General features: G+C 43.4%; 4 protein-coding genes and 1 long non-coding RNA gene across 5 annotated transcripts; 1 reads left to right on the top strand and 4 right to left on the bottom strand.

Moving 5' to 3' along the window:
• Window positions 1-3,671: 3,671 nt before the first annotated feature.
• Window positions 3,672-5,711, top strand: LOC139573391 (uncharacterized). The gene is made up of 3 exons (XR_011674589.1): window positions 3,672-4,619; window positions 4,829-4,906; window positions 5,038-5,711. It is a non-coding gene; the product is annotated as an uncharacterized lncRNA (long non-coding RNA).
• Window positions 5,712-5,799: 88 nt separating this feature from the next.
• LOC139573390 (cell adhesion molecule CEACAM5-like) lies at window positions 5,800-12,357 on the bottom strand. Its single transcript, XM_071396782.1, has 7 exons — window positions 12,092-12,357; window positions 11,449-11,700; window positions 11,049-11,324; window positions 10,664-10,915; window positions 7,154-7,432; window positions 6,595-6,852; window positions 5,800-6,287 (listed from the first exon to the last, which is right to left on the bottom strand). Exons 1-7 carry the CDS (start codon window positions 12,354-12,356, stop codon window positions 6,199-6,201), a joined length of 1,671 nt encoding a protein of 556 aa, XP_071252883.1. The 5' UTR covers window position 12,357; the 3' UTR covers window positions 5,800-6,198.
• An 803-nt stretch (window positions 12,358-13,160) lies between these two features.
• On the bottom strand, window positions 13,161-14,521 carry LOC139572572 (cell adhesion molecule CEACAM1-like). The gene is made up of 3 exons (XM_071395281.1): window positions 14,256-14,521; window positions 13,603-13,854; window positions 13,161-13,444 (listed from the first exon to the last, which is right to left on the bottom strand). The coding sequence occupies exons 1-3, from the start codon at window positions 14,518-14,520 to the stop codon at window positions 13,161-13,163; spliced, it is 801 nt and encodes a 266-aa protein (XP_071251382.1). The 5' UTR covers window position 14,521.
• A 145-nt stretch (window positions 14,522-14,666) lies between these two features.
• Window positions 14,667-16,685, bottom strand: LOC139572571 (cell adhesion molecule CEACAM1-like). Its single transcript, XM_071395280.1, has 4 exons — window positions 16,420-16,685; window positions 15,767-16,018; window positions 15,333-15,608; window positions 14,667-14,941 (listed from the first exon to the last, which is right to left on the bottom strand). The coding sequence occupies exons 1-4, from the start codon at window positions 16,682-16,684 to the stop codon at window positions 14,667-14,669; spliced, it is 1,068 nt and encodes a 355-aa protein (XP_071251381.1). The 5' UTR covers window position 16,685.
• Window positions 16,686-16,830: 145 nt separating this feature from the next.
• Window positions 16,831-18,849, bottom strand: LOC139572570 (cell adhesion molecule CEACAM1-like). The gene is made up of 4 exons (XM_071395279.1): window positions 18,584-18,849; window positions 17,931-18,182; window positions 17,497-17,772; window positions 16,831-17,105 (listed from the first exon to the last, which is right to left on the bottom strand). Exons 1-4 carry the CDS (start codon window positions 18,846-18,848, stop codon window positions 16,831-16,833), a joined length of 1,068 nt encoding a protein of 355 aa, XP_071251380.1. The 5' UTR covers window position 18,849.
• Between the last annotated feature and the right edge of the window lie 15 nt (window positions 18,850-18,864).

Raw genomic sequence — 18,864 nt, 5'->3', positions numbered from 1 at the left:
CGTGAAAGAATGTTCATGTCCTGTGATAGTCAATGTGAGATTTGACTAGGTGCAAACAGAACTTCTCTAACCCTTTCACACAAACTGTCATTTTAGTTTGGCCTAATCGCTTGAAAGATGATCTGGGCAGCATATTGACCTATCAGATCAATGATGCTTTAATTTCCTCATTGTTTTGCTAGAGGAACATTTGATCATTGTCTTCATGTTTGCCAAGGAAACACAATCACAGTGTCTGGCTGACAGTTTCAAGCTGCCTTCAAGTCAGGTGAACATTCTATTTAATGAATGTTATTTGCTAGTTTGCTCTCAAAGAAGGTATATTTATTGAACATAAGCCATGAAGGCAGAAGAGTGTTTTGTCATAGTGTCTATCACAGGTCAGTATCATAAGGGGCCCTCATCCACCTGTCAGGCTGACTTCACTCATCAGTAGCACTATGAGGTGTTGTTTTGGCCAACGTCCACTCTTTCCAAAACTCTTGGCGTATATAACAAGGCAGGTGTTGGTTTAGGTAGGGGCACGCGCTTCACACAACATGGCCCTTTCATCTCAGACTGAGACACACGTCTATATAAAGGGCTGAAGTAACTGCAGAGGTTAGTTGTTCATTCAGTTGTAGCGGCAGAGGTTTTATTGCACATTCACAAGGATTTTGTGGCCATAGGAATGGGAATAAAGATACTTTTGCTGTTCTGTGTATTGGCATTCACCGGTCAAGGACAAGGTAAAGTATGGAATATTCTGTGTGATTTACTGTTGCATGTACAGTGAGCTATAGCAGGTTACACTTATTACAGATGCTACTGATGTGCATTATTTGAGGTGTCTGTGAAAGAACTACATTTAGCTCTTAACTTCTCTAGGGTATGTGGGACGGTAGCGTCCCACCTCGTCAACAGCCAGTGAAACTGCAGGGCGCCAAATTCAAAACAACAGAAATCCCATAATTTAAATTCCTCAAACATACAAGTATTTTACACCATTTTAAAGATACACTTGTTGTAAATCCAGCCAAAGTGTCCGATTTCAAAAAGGTTTTACGACAAAAGCACACCAAACGATTATGTTAGGTATGAGCCAAGTCACAGAAAAAGACAGCCATATTTCCAGCCAAAGAGAGGAGTAACAAAAAGCAGAAATAGAGAGAAATTTAATCACTAACCTTTGATCTTCATCAGATGACACTCATAGGACTTCATTGTACACAATACATGTATGTTTTGTTCGGTAAAGTTCATATTTATATCCAAAAATCTGAGTTTAGGCGGGACGCTACTGTCTCACTTGGCAAAATGCAGAGCACCAAATTAAAATTAAAATTAAAGCTACACTGGTTGTGAATCCAGCCAACATGTCAGAATTCAAATAGGCTTTTCGGCGAAAGCAAACGATGCTATTATCTGAGGATAGCACAATAGTAAACAAAGACAGAGAAGCATATTTCAACCATGCAGGCGCGACACAAAACGCAGAAATAAAAATATAATTCATGCCTTACCTTTGACGAGCTTCTGTTGTTGGCACTCCAATTTGTCCCATAAACATCACAAATGGTCCTTTTGTTCGATTAATTCCGTCGATATATATCCAAAATGTCCATATTCAATCAGCTGGCACATATTCAACCTCTCCCTATCCCAGTCTGCTATCCCCACATGCTTCAAGATGGCCACCATTGTTTCTGTACCCAAGAAGGCAAAGGTAACTGAACTAAATGACTATTGCCCCGTAGCATTCACTTCAGTCATTATGAAGTGCTTTGCGAGACTAGTCAAGGACCATATCACCTCCACCTTACCTGTCACCCTAGACCCACTTCAATTTGCTTACCGCCCCAATAGGTCCACAGACGATGCAATCGCCATCACACTGCCCTATCCCATCTGGACAAGAGGATTACCTATGTAAGAATGCTGTTCACTGACTAAAGCTCAGCATTCAACATCATAGTACCCTCCAAGCTCATCATTAAGCTCGAGGCCCTGCGTCTGAACCCCTCCCTGTGCAAATGGGTACTGGCCTTCCTAACGAGCCGCCCCCAGGTGGTGAAGGTAGGAAACGACACCTTCACTGATCCTCAACACTGGGGCCCCACAAGGGTGCATGCTCAGACCCCTCCTGTAGTCCCTATTCACCCATGACTGCGTGGCCAATTACGCTTCCAACTCAATCATCAAGTTTACAGACGACACAACCGTAGTAGACTTGATTACCAACAACGACAAGACAGCCTACAGTGAGGAGGTGAGGGCGCTGGGAGTGTGGTGCCAGGAAAACTACCTGCCCTCCAGGACACCTACAGCACCTGTCAGGAAGGCCAAAAAGATAATCAAGGACAACAACCACCCGAGCCACTGCCTGTTCACCCCGCTATCATCCAGAAGGCGAGGTCAGTACAGGTGCATCAAAGCTGGGACCAAAAGACTGAAAACAGCTTCTATCTCAAGGCCATCAGACTGTTAAACAGCCATCACTAGCACAGAGAGGCTGCTGACTATATATACAGACTTCAAATCACTGGCTACTTTAATAAATGGAACACTAGTCACTTTAATAGTTAACATATCTTGCATTACTTATCTCATATGTATATACTGTATTCTATACTATTCTACTGTATCTTGGTCTATGCCGTGTTGACATTGCTCGTCCATATATTTATATATTCTTAATTCCATCCCTTTACTTAGATTTGTGTGTATTGGGTATGTTGTGAAATCTGATTTGATTACATACAGTTGAAGTCGGAAGTTTACATACACTTAGGTTGGAGTCATTAAAACTCATTTTTCAACCACTCCACAAATCTCTTGTTAACAAACTATAGTTTCGGCAAGTCGGTTAGGACATCTGTCTTGTGCATGACACAAGTCATTTTTCCAACAATTGTTTACAGACAGATTATTTCACTTATAATTCACTGTATCATAATTCCAATGTGTCAGAAGTTTACATACACTAAATTGACTGTGCCTTTAAACATTTTGGAAAATTCCAGAAAATGATATCATGGCTTTAGAAGCTTCTGCTAATTGACATTATTTGAGTCAATTGGAGGTGTACCTGTGGATGTATTTCAAGGCCTACCTTCAAACTCAGTGCCTCTTTGCTTGACATCATGGGAAAATCAAAAGAAATCAGCAAAGATCTCAGATTTTTTTTGTTTACGTCCACAAGTCTGGTTCATCTTTGGGAACAATTTCCAAACGCATGAAGGTACCACGTTCATCTGTACAAACAATAGTATGCAAGTATAAACACCATGGGACCATGCAGCCGTCATACCGCTCAGGAAGGAGACACGTTCTGTCTCCTAGAGATGAACGTACTTTGGTGCGAAAAGTGCAAATCAATCCCAGAACAACAGCAAAGGACCTTGTGAAGATGCTGGAGGAAACAGGTACAAAAGTATCTATATCCACAGTAAAACGAGTCCTATATCGACATATCCTGAAAGGCCGCTCAGCAAGGTAGAAGCTTGGAAAAGGCTCCAAATCCACCATGCTCCAAAACCACCATAAAAAAAGCCAGACTATGGTTTGCAACTGCACATGAGGACAGAGATCGTACTTTTTGGAGAAATGTCCTCTGGTCTGATGACACAAAAACAGAACTGTTTGGCCATAATGACCATCGTTATGTTTGGAGGAAAAACGGGGAGGCTTGCAAGCCGAAGAACACCATCCCAACTGTGAAGGACGGGGGTGGTAGCAACGTGTTGTGGGGTGCTTTGCTGCAGGAGGGTCTGGTGCACTTCACAAAATAGATGGCATCATGAGAAGGAAAATTATGTGGATATATTGAAGCAACATTTCAAGACATCAGTCAGGAAGTTAAAGCTTGGTCGGATATGGGTCTTCCAAGTGGACAATGACCCCAAGACTACTTCCAAAGTTGTGGCAAAATGGCTTAAGGACAACAAAGTCAAGGTATTGGAGTGGCCATCACAAAGCCCTGACGTCAATCCTATAGAAAATTTGTGGGCAGAACTGAAAAAGCGTGTACGAGCAAGGAGGCCTACAAACCTGACTTAGTTACACCAGCTCTGTCAGGAGGAATGGGCCAAAATTCACACAACTTATTGTGGGAAGCTTGTGGAAGGCTACCTGAAACGTTTGACCCAAGTTAAACAATTTAAAGGCAATGCAACCCAAATACTAATTGAGTGTATGTAAACTTCTGACCCACTGGGAATGTGATGAAAGAAAGAAATGCTGAAATAAATCATTCTCTACTATTATTCTGACATGTCACATTCTTAAAATAAAGTGGTGTTCTAACTGACATAAGACAGGTCATTTTAACTAGGATTAGATGTCAGGAATTGTTAAAAACTGAGTTTAAATGTATTTGACTGAGGTGTATGGAAACTTCCAACTTCAACTGTACATATCCATCATACAGACTCATCAATCATTGAAAAATATCCATCATACTTACTGTACATATCCATTCTGATCAACCTCTCTCACTCATCCTCTCTACCAAGGGATTCTTGAAACTGATGTACAACATTCAGGTGTCAGTCAAGCTACAGGTACAGTGTAGTACACAGGGAGAGTTGGAGACCAGATCAACCCCCCCAGACACCATGACAGACTGTGTGACTGTAAGGGTGAGTGATTAGGAAGTCATTGCTATTTGTCCATTATGTATATTTTAAGGGTATACAGTAGTTTGTGTTGTTTAGTTTTTTTTACAATCCTAGCCTGCTTGTCAGTCTGTTTCTTACAAACCATGATAGTAATGTTTTTGAATGGCAATTAGTTGGCAGAAACTGAATGGTACTCAGGCTAATACAGCAGTTTACTTTGTGTCACTCAGGGAGGAGGAGAGAGGGTTGGAGTGGAGGCTGCCTCTGCCAGGAGTCTGCCAAATCCTACCGCAAGCCCAGGAAGGCCTGTGAGTTTCTGTAACACTAACAGCAGTACATTCAAGAGTTTCTACAACACTTGTTACCATGGACTCTCCCAAAGTCACCAATCTGTGTATCTCTCTCCCATCCCATCCTCTCTGACCTACGCACAATCCAGTTGTGGCAATGTGCCTAAGAAAAGGATTTAAGAATCAGTGGAAATGCCAGAAGCTCATGGAAAGAGTACAGAAGTCAAAGGGTGACCAAGGCAAAAACTTCATGAGTATTCCAATTTAAAGAGTTGACCTTTAATAACTACTTTATAAACCTTGTAACAATGTTTTGTAATCTCATATTGCTCGCTCAGGAACCATGACTAGTTTTTTTAATAAAAATGTATTATATAATTATACTCCTTTGAAATACATGTTTTATAACAAGTTTCACTATGTGTGTGAATTGAATTCCAATGTATTATTTTATAATTTTATCATTAGATTTCATATTTCCTTTTGCGTTTTTTGTGCCACCCTAAATAGCTCTGTTGCTACTTCATTAAATTCACATTGCTTCACAGCGATTTTGCCGATAAAGAAATCACCCAAGATTGCACCATTCAGTAGGACATGGGTGAAAAGACTAAACTTAATTTAAGACAATAATTAATGAAGAGGAAGTATAAACATAAGACAAGAGCACAAGCCTTAGTCTCCTCCGAGGATTTACAAGCTTATATATTAAATGTGAAAAACAAGCCATGTTTTACATGAACACCAGTTAAATGTATTATCGTTTTGAAACGTTTTACCTTTAAGGTATTTATAAGGTAATAAACCTGAATTTGTACTTGAACTACAGAGTTTACATACATGATCAAACGCAGAACACAGAAAGGGACTCAGTGAATGGACACCAGGGCAACAGTCAGTCACAAGGGCAGTGAATATCTAAGAACATTTAATTAGAAACAGAAATAGGCAGCACAACTGAGCAGTGGATGTTTGCCCCTTCAATTACCTTGTTGAAGACCAGTTTTTAAAAAGAATATCAGTTTATAGAGATGATTGACATAAAAACACACTGTCGAGGTGGGTTCTATTCTAAGGGGATAGACCCCTCCCATCTGATCTCTTGTTGACTCTCTCCTCACAATGTAAAAGCATTGGGAAGGAGCTGAGCATACTAAACCCAGCCCTATAGTGGCAAGATGGGGCAATTACAATATTGACAATACCACTTATTTCTATCCAGTCCTTTTTCAGATCATCGAGGGGAGTCAGTGAGGGTAGAGGGAAGGGAGTGATTGGCTCCCAGCCAGCAGACGTGCAGTGTGGTAGTCTCAGTGGTTGATCAGAGGCAGAGAGAGAGCTACAAGGCCCATCAACATCAGACCAACTCTGGACTGGAATGGAGGGACAGGTGAGTGGCCTGAAAGAGAAAGAAGATTGGGAGAGAAGGGGGACAAAGAGGTTGGGAGAGGAGGGGGACAAAGATAATGGGAGAGGAGGGGACAAAGATAATCGGAGAAGAGGGGGATATGTAAACTTCCAAATTCAATTGTATATATCTTCTCGATTCCTGTCTGTACCCACCAGTTCAGAAAATGTCTGTATTGCATTTCCATGATGTATGAAAATGATCCCTGCACAAACACGTACGCAAACTAGAACCAAATTAAATTCTACGTAATAAAAACAACTTTGTGACATTTAATTATAAGAACCCACCCACTTACCGGTGACATCCAGACTAATGGTCTTGAACATTGAGATGTTAGTTAGAGAGTTCTTGGCCACACAGGTGTATATCCCTGCATTTTTCAAGGAGACGCCTACAGCCATCAAAGGACCAGTCGCGGGCAATGATTGGTTGTTGTATTTCCATCGGTACTCGCTGGTTGGCCGGGAGTCGGCTGAGCACTTCAGATTGACAGGGATTACTGAGCCAATCACCACTAAGCCTGGGCCAGAGACGTTCACACTCAGAGGGCCATCTACAGAGAGAGGTTCAGAGAGGAGGGGTCATAATAGGGAAAAGTCTAAACGGAATCCTTGGGATATCCAACTCTGAAATCACCCCATTGAAGTTGAAATGTAAAGTGGTTAAGGTAAGGGTAAAGGTCAGAGTTAGGTAAGAGTTATGGTTAAGGTTAGGGTCTTGGGTAGGGACGTCCCAAAGATCCCAGAAGCACTAACCATCATAATAGTGGTGGGTTTCTGACTTTCTACATAATATAACATCAAATGCCTATCTTTTAAAATATTTTACCAACAGATTAAAAAAACAGTACTTACAGTTCACCAGTAGCTGGTATTTAGGGCTGATGTGTGGACCAAAGAGGTTGGTGGCAACGCACTGATAGTTTCCATCGTTAGACACCTTGACTGGACTGAAGTGCAGAGAGTTGTTAGAGATGGTGATGTCAGAGTTCAAGGTGTTGTTCAGGACCAGAGACAGGTTGTCCTTCATCCAGTAGATGGTGTCATAGCGCCCGGTGACATCACAGGTCAGGGTTAGGTTGTCAGATGATATTGGTATTTTGTTTCGTTTCACCATCACTGACTTTATAGCCTCTGTGAGGACAGAGGAAGTGTATTGCTTTATGTACAGTATCAAGATTTGCCATTTGATCAAATGTTTAGTTCCAGCGACGCAAAAGTTGGATATATAAAACATGTATATATACACTGCTCGAAAAAATAAAGGGAACACTAAAATAACACATCCTAGATCTGAATGAATGAAATATTCTAATTAAATACTTTTTTCTTTACATAGTTGAATGTGCTGACAACAAAATCACACAAAAATTATCAATGGAAATCAAATGTATCAACCCATGGAGGTCTGGATTTGGAGTCACACTCAAAATTAAAGTGAAAAACCACACTACAGGCTGATCCAACTTTGATGTGATGTCCTTAAAACAAGTCAAAATGAGGCTCAGTAGTGTGTGTGGCCTCCACGTGCCTGTATGACCTCCCTACAACGCCTGGGCATGCTCCTGATGAGGTGGTGGATGGTCTCCTGAGGGATCTCCTCCCAGACCTGGACTAAAGCATCCGCCAACTCCTGGACAGTCTGTGGTGCAACGTGATGTTGGTGGATGGAGCGAGACATGATGTCCCAGATGTGCTCATTTGGATTCAGGTCTGGGGAACGGGCGGGCCAGTCCATAGCATCAATGCCTTCCTCTTGCAGGAACTGCTGACACACTCCAGCCACATGAGGTCTAGCATTGTCTTGCATTAGGAGGAACCCAGGGCCAACCGCACCAGCATATGGTCTCACAAGGGGTCTGAGGATCTCATCTCGGTACCTAATGGCAGTCAGGCTACCTCTGGCGAGCACATGGAGGGCTGTGCGGCCCCCCAAAGAAATGCCACCCCACACCATGACTGACCCACCGCCAAACCGGTCATGCTGGTGGATGTTGCAGGCAGCAGAACGTTCTCCACGGCGTCTCCAGACTGTGTCACGTCTGTCACATGTGCTCAGTGTGAACCTGCTTTCATCTGTGAAGAGCACAGGGCGCCAGTGGCGAATTTGCCAATCTTGGTGTTCTCTGGCAAATGCCAAACGTCCTGCACGGTGTTGGGCTGTAAGCACAACCCGCACCTGTGGACGTCGGGCCCTCATACCACCCTCATGGAGTCTGTTTCTGACCGTTTGAGCAGACACATGCACATTTGTGGCCTGCTGGAGGTCATTTTGCAGGGCTCTGGCAGTGCTCCACCTGCTCCTCCTTGCACAAAGGCGGAGGTAGCGGTCCTGCTGCTGGGTTGTTGCCCTCCTACGGCCTCCTCCACGTCTCCTGATGTACTGGCCTGTCTCCTGGTAGCGCCTCCATGCTCTGGACACTACGCTGACAGACACAGCAAACCTTCTTGCCACAGCTCGCATTGATGTGCCATCCTGGATGAGCTGCACTACCTGAGCCACTTGTGTGGGTTGTAGACTCCGTCTCATGCTACCACTAGAGTGAAAGCACCGGCAGCATTCAAAAGTGACCAAAACATCAGCCAGGAAGCATAGGAACTGAGAAGTGGTCTGTGGTCACCACCTGCAGAACCACTCCTTTATTGGGGGTGTCTTGATAATTGCCTATAATTTCCACCTGTTGTCTATTCCATTTGCACAACAGCATGTGAAATTTATTGTCAATCAGTGTTGCTTCCTAAGTGGACAGTTTGATTTCACAGAAGTGTGATTGACTTGGAGTTACATTGTGTTGTTTAAGTGTTCCCTTAATTTTTTTGAGCAGTGTATATAAAACAAATGGTTGTATGATCTGATGGATTGTAAATTACTGTTTATTAGGGCTTTATTACAGACAGAAATACTCCTCAGTTTCAATAGCTTTCAAAGTGGCTAGTCTCAGACAATCCTGCAGGTGAACAAGCTGGATGTGAAGGTCCTGGACTGGCATGGTTACACTTGTTCTGTGATTGTGAGGCCAGTTGGATGTACTGAAAAATTCTCTAAAATGGCTTATGGTAGGGAAATTAATATTAAATTATCTGGCAACAGCTCCGGTGGACATTCCTGCAGTCAGCATGACAATTGCACGCTCCCTCAAAACATGACACATTTGTGGCATTGTGTTGTGTGACAAAACTGCACATTTTAGAGTGGCCTTTTATTGTCCCGAGCACAAGGTGCAACTGTGAAATGATCATTCTGTTTAATCAGCTTCTTGATATGCCACACCTGTCAGGTGGATGGATTATCTTGGCAATAAAGAACTGCTCACTAACAGGAATGTATGGTAGGGATGGTAGGTTGGCGCCCCCCCTTGGGTTGTGCCGTGGCGGAGATCTTTGTGGGCTATACTCGGCCTTGTCTCAGGATGGTAAGTTGGTGGTTGAAGATATCCCTCTAGTGGTGTGGGGGCTGTGCTTTGGCAAAGTGGGTGGGGTTATATCCTTCCTGTTTGGCCATGTCTGGGGGTATCATCGGATGGGGCCACAGTGTCTCCTGACCCCTCCTGTCTCAGCCTCCAGTATTTATGCTGCAGTAGTTTATGTGTCGGCGGGCTAGGGTTGGTTTGTTATATCTGGAGTACTTCTCCTGTCTTATCCAGTGTCCTGTGTGAATTTAAGTATGCTCTCTCTAATTCTCTCTTTCTCTCTTTCTTTCTCTCTCTCGGAGCACCTGAGCCCTAGGACCATGCCTCAGGACTACCTGGCATGATGACTCCTTGCTGTCACCAGTCCACCTGGCCGTGCTGCTGCTCCAGTTTCAACTGTTCTGCCTGCGGCTATGGAACCCTGACCTGTTCACCGGACGTGCTACCTGTCCCAGACCTGCTGTTTTTTCAACTCTCTAGAGACAGCAGGAGCGGTAGAGATACTCTTAATGATCGGCTATGAAAAGCAAACTGACATTTACTCCTGAGGTGCTGACTTGCTGCACCCACGACAACTACTATGATTATTATTATTTGACCATGCTGGTCATTTATGAACATTTGAATATCTTGGCCATGTTGTGTTATAATCTCCACCCGGCACAGCCAGAAGAGGACTGGCCACCCCTCATAGTCTGGTTCCTCTCCAGGTTTCTTCCTAGGTTTCGGCCTTTCTAGGGAGTTTTTCCTAGCCACCGTGCTTCTACACCTGCATTGCTTGCTGATTGGGGTTTTAGACTGGGTTTCTGTACAGCACTTTGAGATATCAGCTGATATAAGAAGGGCTATATAAATGAATTAGATTTTTGATGTAAACAAATCTGTGCATAACTTTTGAGAGAAATACACTTTTTGTGCATAAGGACAATTTATGGGAATCTGTAGTCTGATTTACCAATGACGGTGAGCATCTTGGAGACAGTGCTGTTTCTGCCAGTGGCGTTGTTGAAGGCCACACAGGTGTACTCCCCATGACTGGCTAAGGTCAGTGGGCCAGTCTCATACACTGAGCCAGTCTCCACCTGGGAGCCATTGAAGAACCAGCTGAACTGGCTGGGAGGCTGAGAGGAGGCTGAGCAGTTGAAGGTCACTCTTTGTTCTGTTTCGGCAATGGGTGCACCAGCTATCACAGGTTTCTTGGGTCCATCTGTGAAAATCAGATAACGACATCGAAACATTCAACTTTAACTACCTTATGGTTGATTATTGACTTCTTAATATGTCATCACAGTTATTTCCTTCTCTATCTTTGACAAGAATAGATCCCCATTATTACTTACAATTCACTAGGAGTGTGTAGCGGTTGCTAGTTCTGTTGCTCACACTATTTCTGGCCATACACTGATATTCTCCATAGGAAGAATACTGGACAGGGTTGAAGGTCAGTGTTCTGTTGTCGAAAGAGACGTGGGTTCTGTTGTCCAGATGCACTAACGTGAGGTTCTTCCACCAGTGAATGGAGCTAGGATCACCAACGATATTGCAAGTCATTGTAAAGGGGTCACCCTCTATCGCCTGGGTTCCACTGGTGCTTATGGACACTGAGGTTATTGGCGCTGAGAACAAAGTGAAATTGTTTCAATGGTTGCAGTAGGTTTAATGGCTGCAGAGGGATTATTTGTTCTCAAGAAAGTACACCAAACGAATCATTTAAAGGATTACGGTTAGAACGAGTCTCACCAACAACAGTGAGCATCTTGGAGACAGTGCTGTTAAGGCAAGTGATGTTGTTGAAGGCCACACAGGTGTACTCCCCATGACTGGCTAAGGTCAGTGGGCTAGTCTCATACACTGAGCCAGTCGCCACCTGGGACCCATTGAAGAACCATCTGAACTGGCTGAGAGGCTGAGAGGAGACTGAGCAGTTGAAGGTCACGCTGTGTCCTGTTTCTCCTAAAGCTGGTCCTGTTATTAAAGGCATCTCTGGTCCATCTATGATACAATAGACAATCAGTTAGACCAGGTGCATCAAATTAATTCCATGGAGTTCCTAGTGTCTGCTGGTTTTTAGTTTTTCCTTTCAATTGAGACCTAGACAGCCAGGTTTGGGGATTTCCTTACTAATAAGGGACCTTAATACATCAAGCAAGTTCAAGGGATGATCGAAAAACTCAACCTTCTGTGGAATGAGTATGACACATTTGAGTTAAATCCAACGTCTGTCATTGGCCAGAAGGTCAAAGGTCATCAACATTTGTCAGATGGTAATAGAGGTGAGATCCAAACCATCACATTGACTTTACTACAATAATTATAAAGGAAGTTTAAAAAGATTCCACCTCAGGCCATGGGGTCAAAGTTGAACTTGTTAATGCCTACTCACAGTTCACGATCAGTCTATAGTTTGGGCTGGTCATGTTGCTGAGGGGGTTGGAAGCAGAACACTGATAGTCTCCGTTGTCAGAATGCTGGACGGAGTTGAAGCTCAGTGTATTGTTGTTCATAGAGAAGTCTGTTCTGTTGTCAGCATACAGAGGCCAGCCGTTCTTCATCCAGTGAATGGAGTAAACCGTTCCAGCGGTGTCACAGGTCAGAGAGAATCTCTGGTTCAGTATTTGCTGGGCTTCATTGACTTTCACGTTGGTCATGGTTACAGGTGCTGTGGAAGCAGATCAAATGTTTTTTTCAGCACTTTTATCTCAACTTCCATTTTATTATTCTGTAGGTTTAACAGCACGTATACTGTGTCTAAAACCAAATGAAACAAAGTAAATACACTTTTAGTCACTTGATTTTAAGTAGCAGTTACTGACTCACCAACAATGTTGAGTATCTTAGAGACAGTGCTGTTTCTGCAAGTGATGTTGTTGAAGGCCACACAGATGTATTCCCCATGACTGGCTAAGGTCAGTGGGCCAGTCTCATACACTGAGTCAGTCGCCACCTGGGAGCCATTGAAGAACCAGCTGAAGTGGCAGAGAGGCTGAGAGGAGGCTGAGCAGTTGAAGGTCACGCTGTGTCCTGTTTCTCCTAAAGCTGGTCCTGTTATTAAATGCATCTCCGGTCCATCTATGATACAATAGACAATCAGTTAGACCAGGTGCATCAAATTAATTCCATGGAGTTCCTAGTGTCTGCTGGTTTTTAGTTTTTCCTTTCAATTGAGACCTAGACAGCCAGGTTTGGGGATTTCCTTACTAATAAGGGACCTTAATACATCAAGCAAGTTCAAGGGAGGATCGAAAAACTCAACCTTCTGTGGAATGAGTATGACACATTTGAGTTAAATCCAACGTCTGTCATTGGCCAGAAGGTCAAAGGTTATCAACATATGTCAGATGATTTAAGAGGTGAGATCCAAACCATCACATTGACTCCAACACAATATTTATAAAGGATGTTCAAAAAGATTCCACCTCAGGCCATGGGGTCAAAGTTGAACTTGTTAATGCCTACTCACAGTTGACGATCAGTTTGTATTCTGGGCTGGTCATGTTGCTGAGGGGGTTGGAAGCAGAACACTGATAGTCTCCGTTGTCAGAATGCTGGACGGAGTTGAAGGTCAGTGTATTGTTGTTCATAGAGAAGTCTGTTCTGTTGTCAGCACACAGAAGCCAGCCGTTCCTCATCCAATGAATGGAGTAAACCGTTCCAGCTGTGTCGCAGGTCAGAGAGAATCTCTCATTCAGTATTGGTTGGACTCCAATGACTTTCACAATGGTCATGGTCACAGGTGCTGTGGAAAGCAGATGAAAGGGTTTTTCATAACTTTATATCTCAACTTCCATTTTATTATTCTGTAGGTTCAACAGCACAAATACTGTCTAAAACCAACAGAACACAAATTAAAGAAACTTATAGTCCCTTGATATTAAGTAGCAGTTACTGACTCACCAACGACAGTGAGCAACTTGGAGACAGTGCTGTTTCTGCAAGTGACGTTGTTGAAGGCCACACAGGTGTACTCCCCATGACTGGCTAAGGTCAGTGGGCCAGTCTCATACTCTGAGCCAGTCGCCACCTGGGAGCCATTGAAGAACCAGCTGAAGTGGCAGAGAGGCTGAGAGGAGGCTGAGCAGTTGAAGGTCACGCTGTGTCCTGTTTCTCCTAATGCTGGTCCTGTTATAATAGGCATCTCCGGTCCATCTATGATACAAAAGACAATCAGTTAGACCAGGTGTGTCAAATTCCTTCCATGGAGTTCCTAGTGTCTTCTGGTTTTTGTTTTTTCCTTTCAATTGAGACCTAGACAACCAGGTTTGGGGAGTTCCTTACTAATAAGGGACGTTAAAATGTATATCAAGTTCAAGTTAGGTTTGAAAAACCCACTGACAGTCGTCCCTTTGTGGAATGAGTTTGACACATGTGAGTTAAACGCAATATCTTTCATTGGCCAGAAGGTCAAAGGTCATCAACATTTGTCAGATGGTAATAGAGGTGAGATCCAAACCATCACATTGACTTTACTACAATAACTATAAAGGAAGTTTAAAAAGATTCCACCTCAGGCCATGGGGTCAAAGTTGAACTTGTTAATAACTACTCACAGTTCACGATCAGTCTATAGTTTGGGCTGGTCATGTTGCTGAGGGGGTTGGAAGCAGAACACTGATAGTCTCCGTTGTCAAAATGCTGGACGGAGTTGAATGTCAGTGTATTGTTGTTCATAGAGAAGTCTGTTCTGTTGTCAGCATACAGAGGCCAGCCGTTCTTCATCCAGTGAATGGAGTAAACCGTTCCAGCGGTGTCACAGGTCAGAGAGAATCTCTGGTTCAGTATTTGCTGGGCTTCATTGACTTTCACGTTGGTCATGGTTACAGGTGCTGTGGAAGCAGATCAAATGTTTTTTTCAGCACTTTTATCTCAACTTCCATTTTATTATTCTGTAGGTTCAACAGCACGTATACTGTGTCTAAAACCAAATGAAACAAAGTAAATACACTTTTAGTCACTTGATTTTAAGTAGCAGTTACTGACTCACCAACAATGTTGAGTATCTTAGAGACAGTGCTGTTTCTGCAAGTGATGTTGTTGAAGGCCACACAGATGTATTCCCCATGACTGGCTAAGGTCAGTGGGCCAGTCTCATACACTGAGTCAGTCGCCACCTGGGAGCCATTGAAGAACCAGCTGAAGTGGCAGAGAGGCTGAGAGGAGGCTGAGCAGTTGAAGGTCACGCTGTGTCCTGTTTCTCCTAAAGCTGGTCCTGTTATTAAAGGCATCTCCGGTCCATCTATGATACAATAGACAATCAGTTAGACCAGGTGCATCAAATTAATTCCATGGAGTTCCTAGTGTCTGCTGGTTTTTAGTTTTTCCTTTCAATTGAGACCTAGACAGCCAGGTTTGGGGATTTCCTTACTAATAAGGGACCTTAATACATCAAGCAAGTTCAAGGGAGGATCGAAAAACTCAACCTTCTGTGGAATGAGTATGACACATTTGAGTTAAATCCAACGTCTGTCATTGGCCAGAAGGTCAAAGGTTATCAACATATGTCAGATGATTTAAGAGGTGAGATCCAAACCATCACATTGACTCCAACACAATATTTATAAAGGATGTTCAAAAAGATTCCACCTCAGGCCATGGGGTCAAAGTTGAACTTGTTAATGCCTACTCACAGTTGACGATCAGTTTGTATTCTGGGCTGGTCATGTTGCTGAGGGGGTTGGAAGCAGAACACTGATAGTCTCCGTTGTCAGAATGCTGGACGGAGTTGAAGCTCAGTGTATTGTTGTTCATAGAGAAGTCTGTTCTGTTGTCAGCATACAGAAGCCAGCCGTTCCTCATCCAGTGAATGGAGTAAACCGTTCCAGCTGTGTCGCAGGTCAGAGAGAATCTCTCATTCAGTATTGGTTGGACTCCAATGACTTTCACAATGGTCATGGTCACAGGTGCTGTGGAAAGCAGATGAAAGGGTTTTTCATAACTTTATATCTCAACTTCCATCTAATTATACTGTAGGTTCAACAGCACAAATACTGTCTAAAACCAACAGAACACAAATTAAAGAAACTTATAGTCCCTTGATATTAAGTAGCAGTTACTGACTCACCAACGACAGTGAGCAACTTGGAGACAGTGCTGTTTCTGCAAGTGACGTTGTTGAAGGCCACACAGGTGTACTCCCCATGACTGGCTAAGGTCAGTGGGCCAGTCTCATACTCTGAGCCAGTCGCCACCTGGGAGCCATTGAAGAACCAGCTGAAGTGGCAGAGAGGCTGAGAGGAGGCTGAGCAGTTGAAGGTCACGCTGTGTCCTGTTTCTCCTAATGCTGGTCCTGTTATAATAGGCATCTCCGGTCCATCTATGATACAAAAGACAATCAGTTAGACCAGGTGTGTCAAATTCCTTCCATGGAGTTCCTAGTGTCTTCTGGTTTTTGTTTTTTCCTTTCAATTGAGACCTAGACAACCAGGTTTGGGGAGTTCCTTACTAATAAGGGACGTTAAAATGTATATCAAGTTCAAGTTAGGTTTGAAAAACCCACTGACAGTCGTCCCTTTGTGGAATGAGTTTGACACATGTGAGTTAAACGCAACATCTTTCATTGGCCAGAAGGTCAAAGGTCATCAACATTTGTCAGATGGTAATAGAGGTGAGATCCAAACCATCACATTGACTTTACTACAATAATTATAAAGGAAGTTTAAAAAGATTCCACCTCAGGCCATGGGGTCAAAGTTGAACTTGTTAATAACTACTCACAGTTCACGATCAGTCTATAGTTTGGGCTGGTCATGTTGCTGAGGGGGTTGGAAGCAGAACACTGATAGTCTCCGTTGTCAGAATGCTGGACAGAGTTGAATGTCAGTGTATTGTTGTTCATAGAGAAGTCTGTTCTGTTGTCAGCATACAGAGGCCAGCCGTTCCTCATCCAGTGAATGGAGTAAACCGTTCCAGCGGTGTCACAGGTCAGAGAGAATCTCTGGTTCAGTATTTGCTGGGCTTCATTGACTTTCACGTTGGTCATGGTTACAGGTGCTGTGGAAGCAGATCAAATGTTTTTTTCAGCACTTTTATCTCAACTTCCATTTTATTATTCTGTAGGTTCAACAGCACGTATACTGTGTCTAAAACCAAATGAAACAAAGTAAATACACTTTTAGTCACTTGATTTTAAGTAGCAGTTACTGACTCACCAACAATGTTGAGTATCTTAGAGACAGTGCTGTTTCTGCAAGTGATGTTGTTGAAGGCCACACAGATGTATTCCCCATGACTGGCTAAGGTCAGTGGGCCAGTCTCATACACTGAGTCAGTCGCCACCTGGGAGCCATTGAAGAACCAGCTGAAGTGGCAGAGAGGCTGAGAGGAGGCTGAGCAGTTGAAGGTCACGCTGTGTCCTGTTTCTCCTAAAGCTGGTCCTGTTATTAAAGGCATCTCCGGTCCATCTATGATACAATAGACAATCAGTTAGACCAGGTGCATCAAATTAATTCCATGGAGTTCCTAGTGTCTGCTGGTTTTTAGTTTTTCCTTTCAATTGAGACCTAGACAGCCAGGTTTGGGGATTTCCTTACTAATAAGGGACCTTAATACATCAAGCAAGTTCAAGGGAGGATCGAAAAACTCAACCTTCTGTGGAATGAGTATGACACATTTGAGTTAAAACCAACGTCTGTCATTGGCCAGAAGGTCAAAGGTTATCAACATATGTCAGATGATTTAAGAGGTGAGATCCAAACCATCACATTGACTCCAACACAATATTTATAAAGGATGTTCAAAAAGATTCCACCTCAGGCCATGGGGTCAAAGTTGAACTTGTTAATGCCTACTCACAGTTGACGATCAGTTTGTATTCTGGGCTGGTCATGTTGCTGAGGGGGTTGGAAGCAGAACACTGATAGTCTCCGTTGTCAGAATGCTGGACGGAGTTGAAGCTCAGTGTATTGTTGTTCATAGAGAAGTCTGTTCTGTTGTCAGCATACAGAAGCCAGCCGTTCCTCATCCAGTGAATGGAGTAAACCGTTCCAGCTGTGTCGCAGGTCAGAGAGAATCTCTCATTCAGTATTGGTTGGACTCCAATGACTTTCACAATGGTCATGGTCACAGGTGCTGTGGAAAGCAGATGAAAGGGTTTTTCATAACTTTATATCTCAACTTCCATCTAATTATACTGTAGGTTCAACAGCACAAATACTGTCTAAAACCAACAGAACACAAATTAAAGAAACTTATAGTCCCTTGATATTAAGTAGCAGTTACTGACTCACCAACGACAGTGAGCAACTTGGAGACAGTGCTGTTTCTGCAAGTGACGTTGTTGAAGGCCACACAGGTGTACTCCCCATGACTGGCTAAGGTCAGTGGGCCAGTCTCATACTCTGAGCCAGTCGCCACCTGGGAGCCATTGAAGAACCAGCTGAAGTGGCAGAGAGGCTGAGAGGAGGCTGAGCAGTTGAAGGTCACGCTGTGTCCTGTTTCTCCTAATGCTGGTCCTGTTATAATAGGCATCTCCGGTCCATCTATGATACAAAAGACAATCAGTTAGACCAGGTGTGTCAAATTCCTTCCATGGAGTTCCTAGTGTCTGGTGGTTTTTGTTTTTTCCTTTCAATTGAGACCTAGACAACCAGGTTTGGGGAGTTCCTTACTAATAAGGGACGTTAAAATGTATATCAAGTTCAAGTTAGGTTTGAAAAACCCACTGACAGTCGTCCCTTTGTGGAATGAGTTTGACACATGTGAGTTAAACGCAACATCTTTCATTGGCCAGAAGGTCAAAGGTCATCAACATTTGTCAGATGGTAATAGAGGTGAGATCCAAACCATCACATTGACTTTACTACAATAATTATAAAGGAAGTTTAAAAAGATTCCACCTCAGGCCATGGGGTCAAAGTTGAACTTGTTAATAACTACTCACAGTTCACGATCAGTCTATAGTTTGGGCTGGTCATGTTGCTGAGGGGGTTGGAAGCAGAACACTGATAGTCTCCGTTGTCAGAATGCTGGACAGAGTTGAATGTCAGTGTATTGTTGTTCATAGAGAAGTCTGTTCTGTTGTCAGCATACAGAGGCCAGCCGTTCCTCATCCAGTGAATGGAGTAAACCGTTCCAGCGGTGTCACAGGTCAGAGAGAATCTCTGGTTCAGTATTTGCTGGGCTTCATTGACTTTCACGTTGGTCATGGTTACAGGTGCTGTG

This window comes from Salvelinus alpinus, chromosome 4 (genome assembly GCF_045679555.1).
Source record: "Salvelinus alpinus chromosome 4, SLU_Salpinus.1, whole genome shotgun sequence".
NCBI classification, from domain to species: domain Eukaryota; kingdom Metazoa; phylum Chordata; class Actinopteri; order Salmoniformes; family Salmonidae; genus Salvelinus; species Salvelinus alpinus.
The sequence above is the reverse complement of the archived record's forward strand: the minus strand, read 5'-3'. Positions and strand labels throughout refer to the sequence as shown.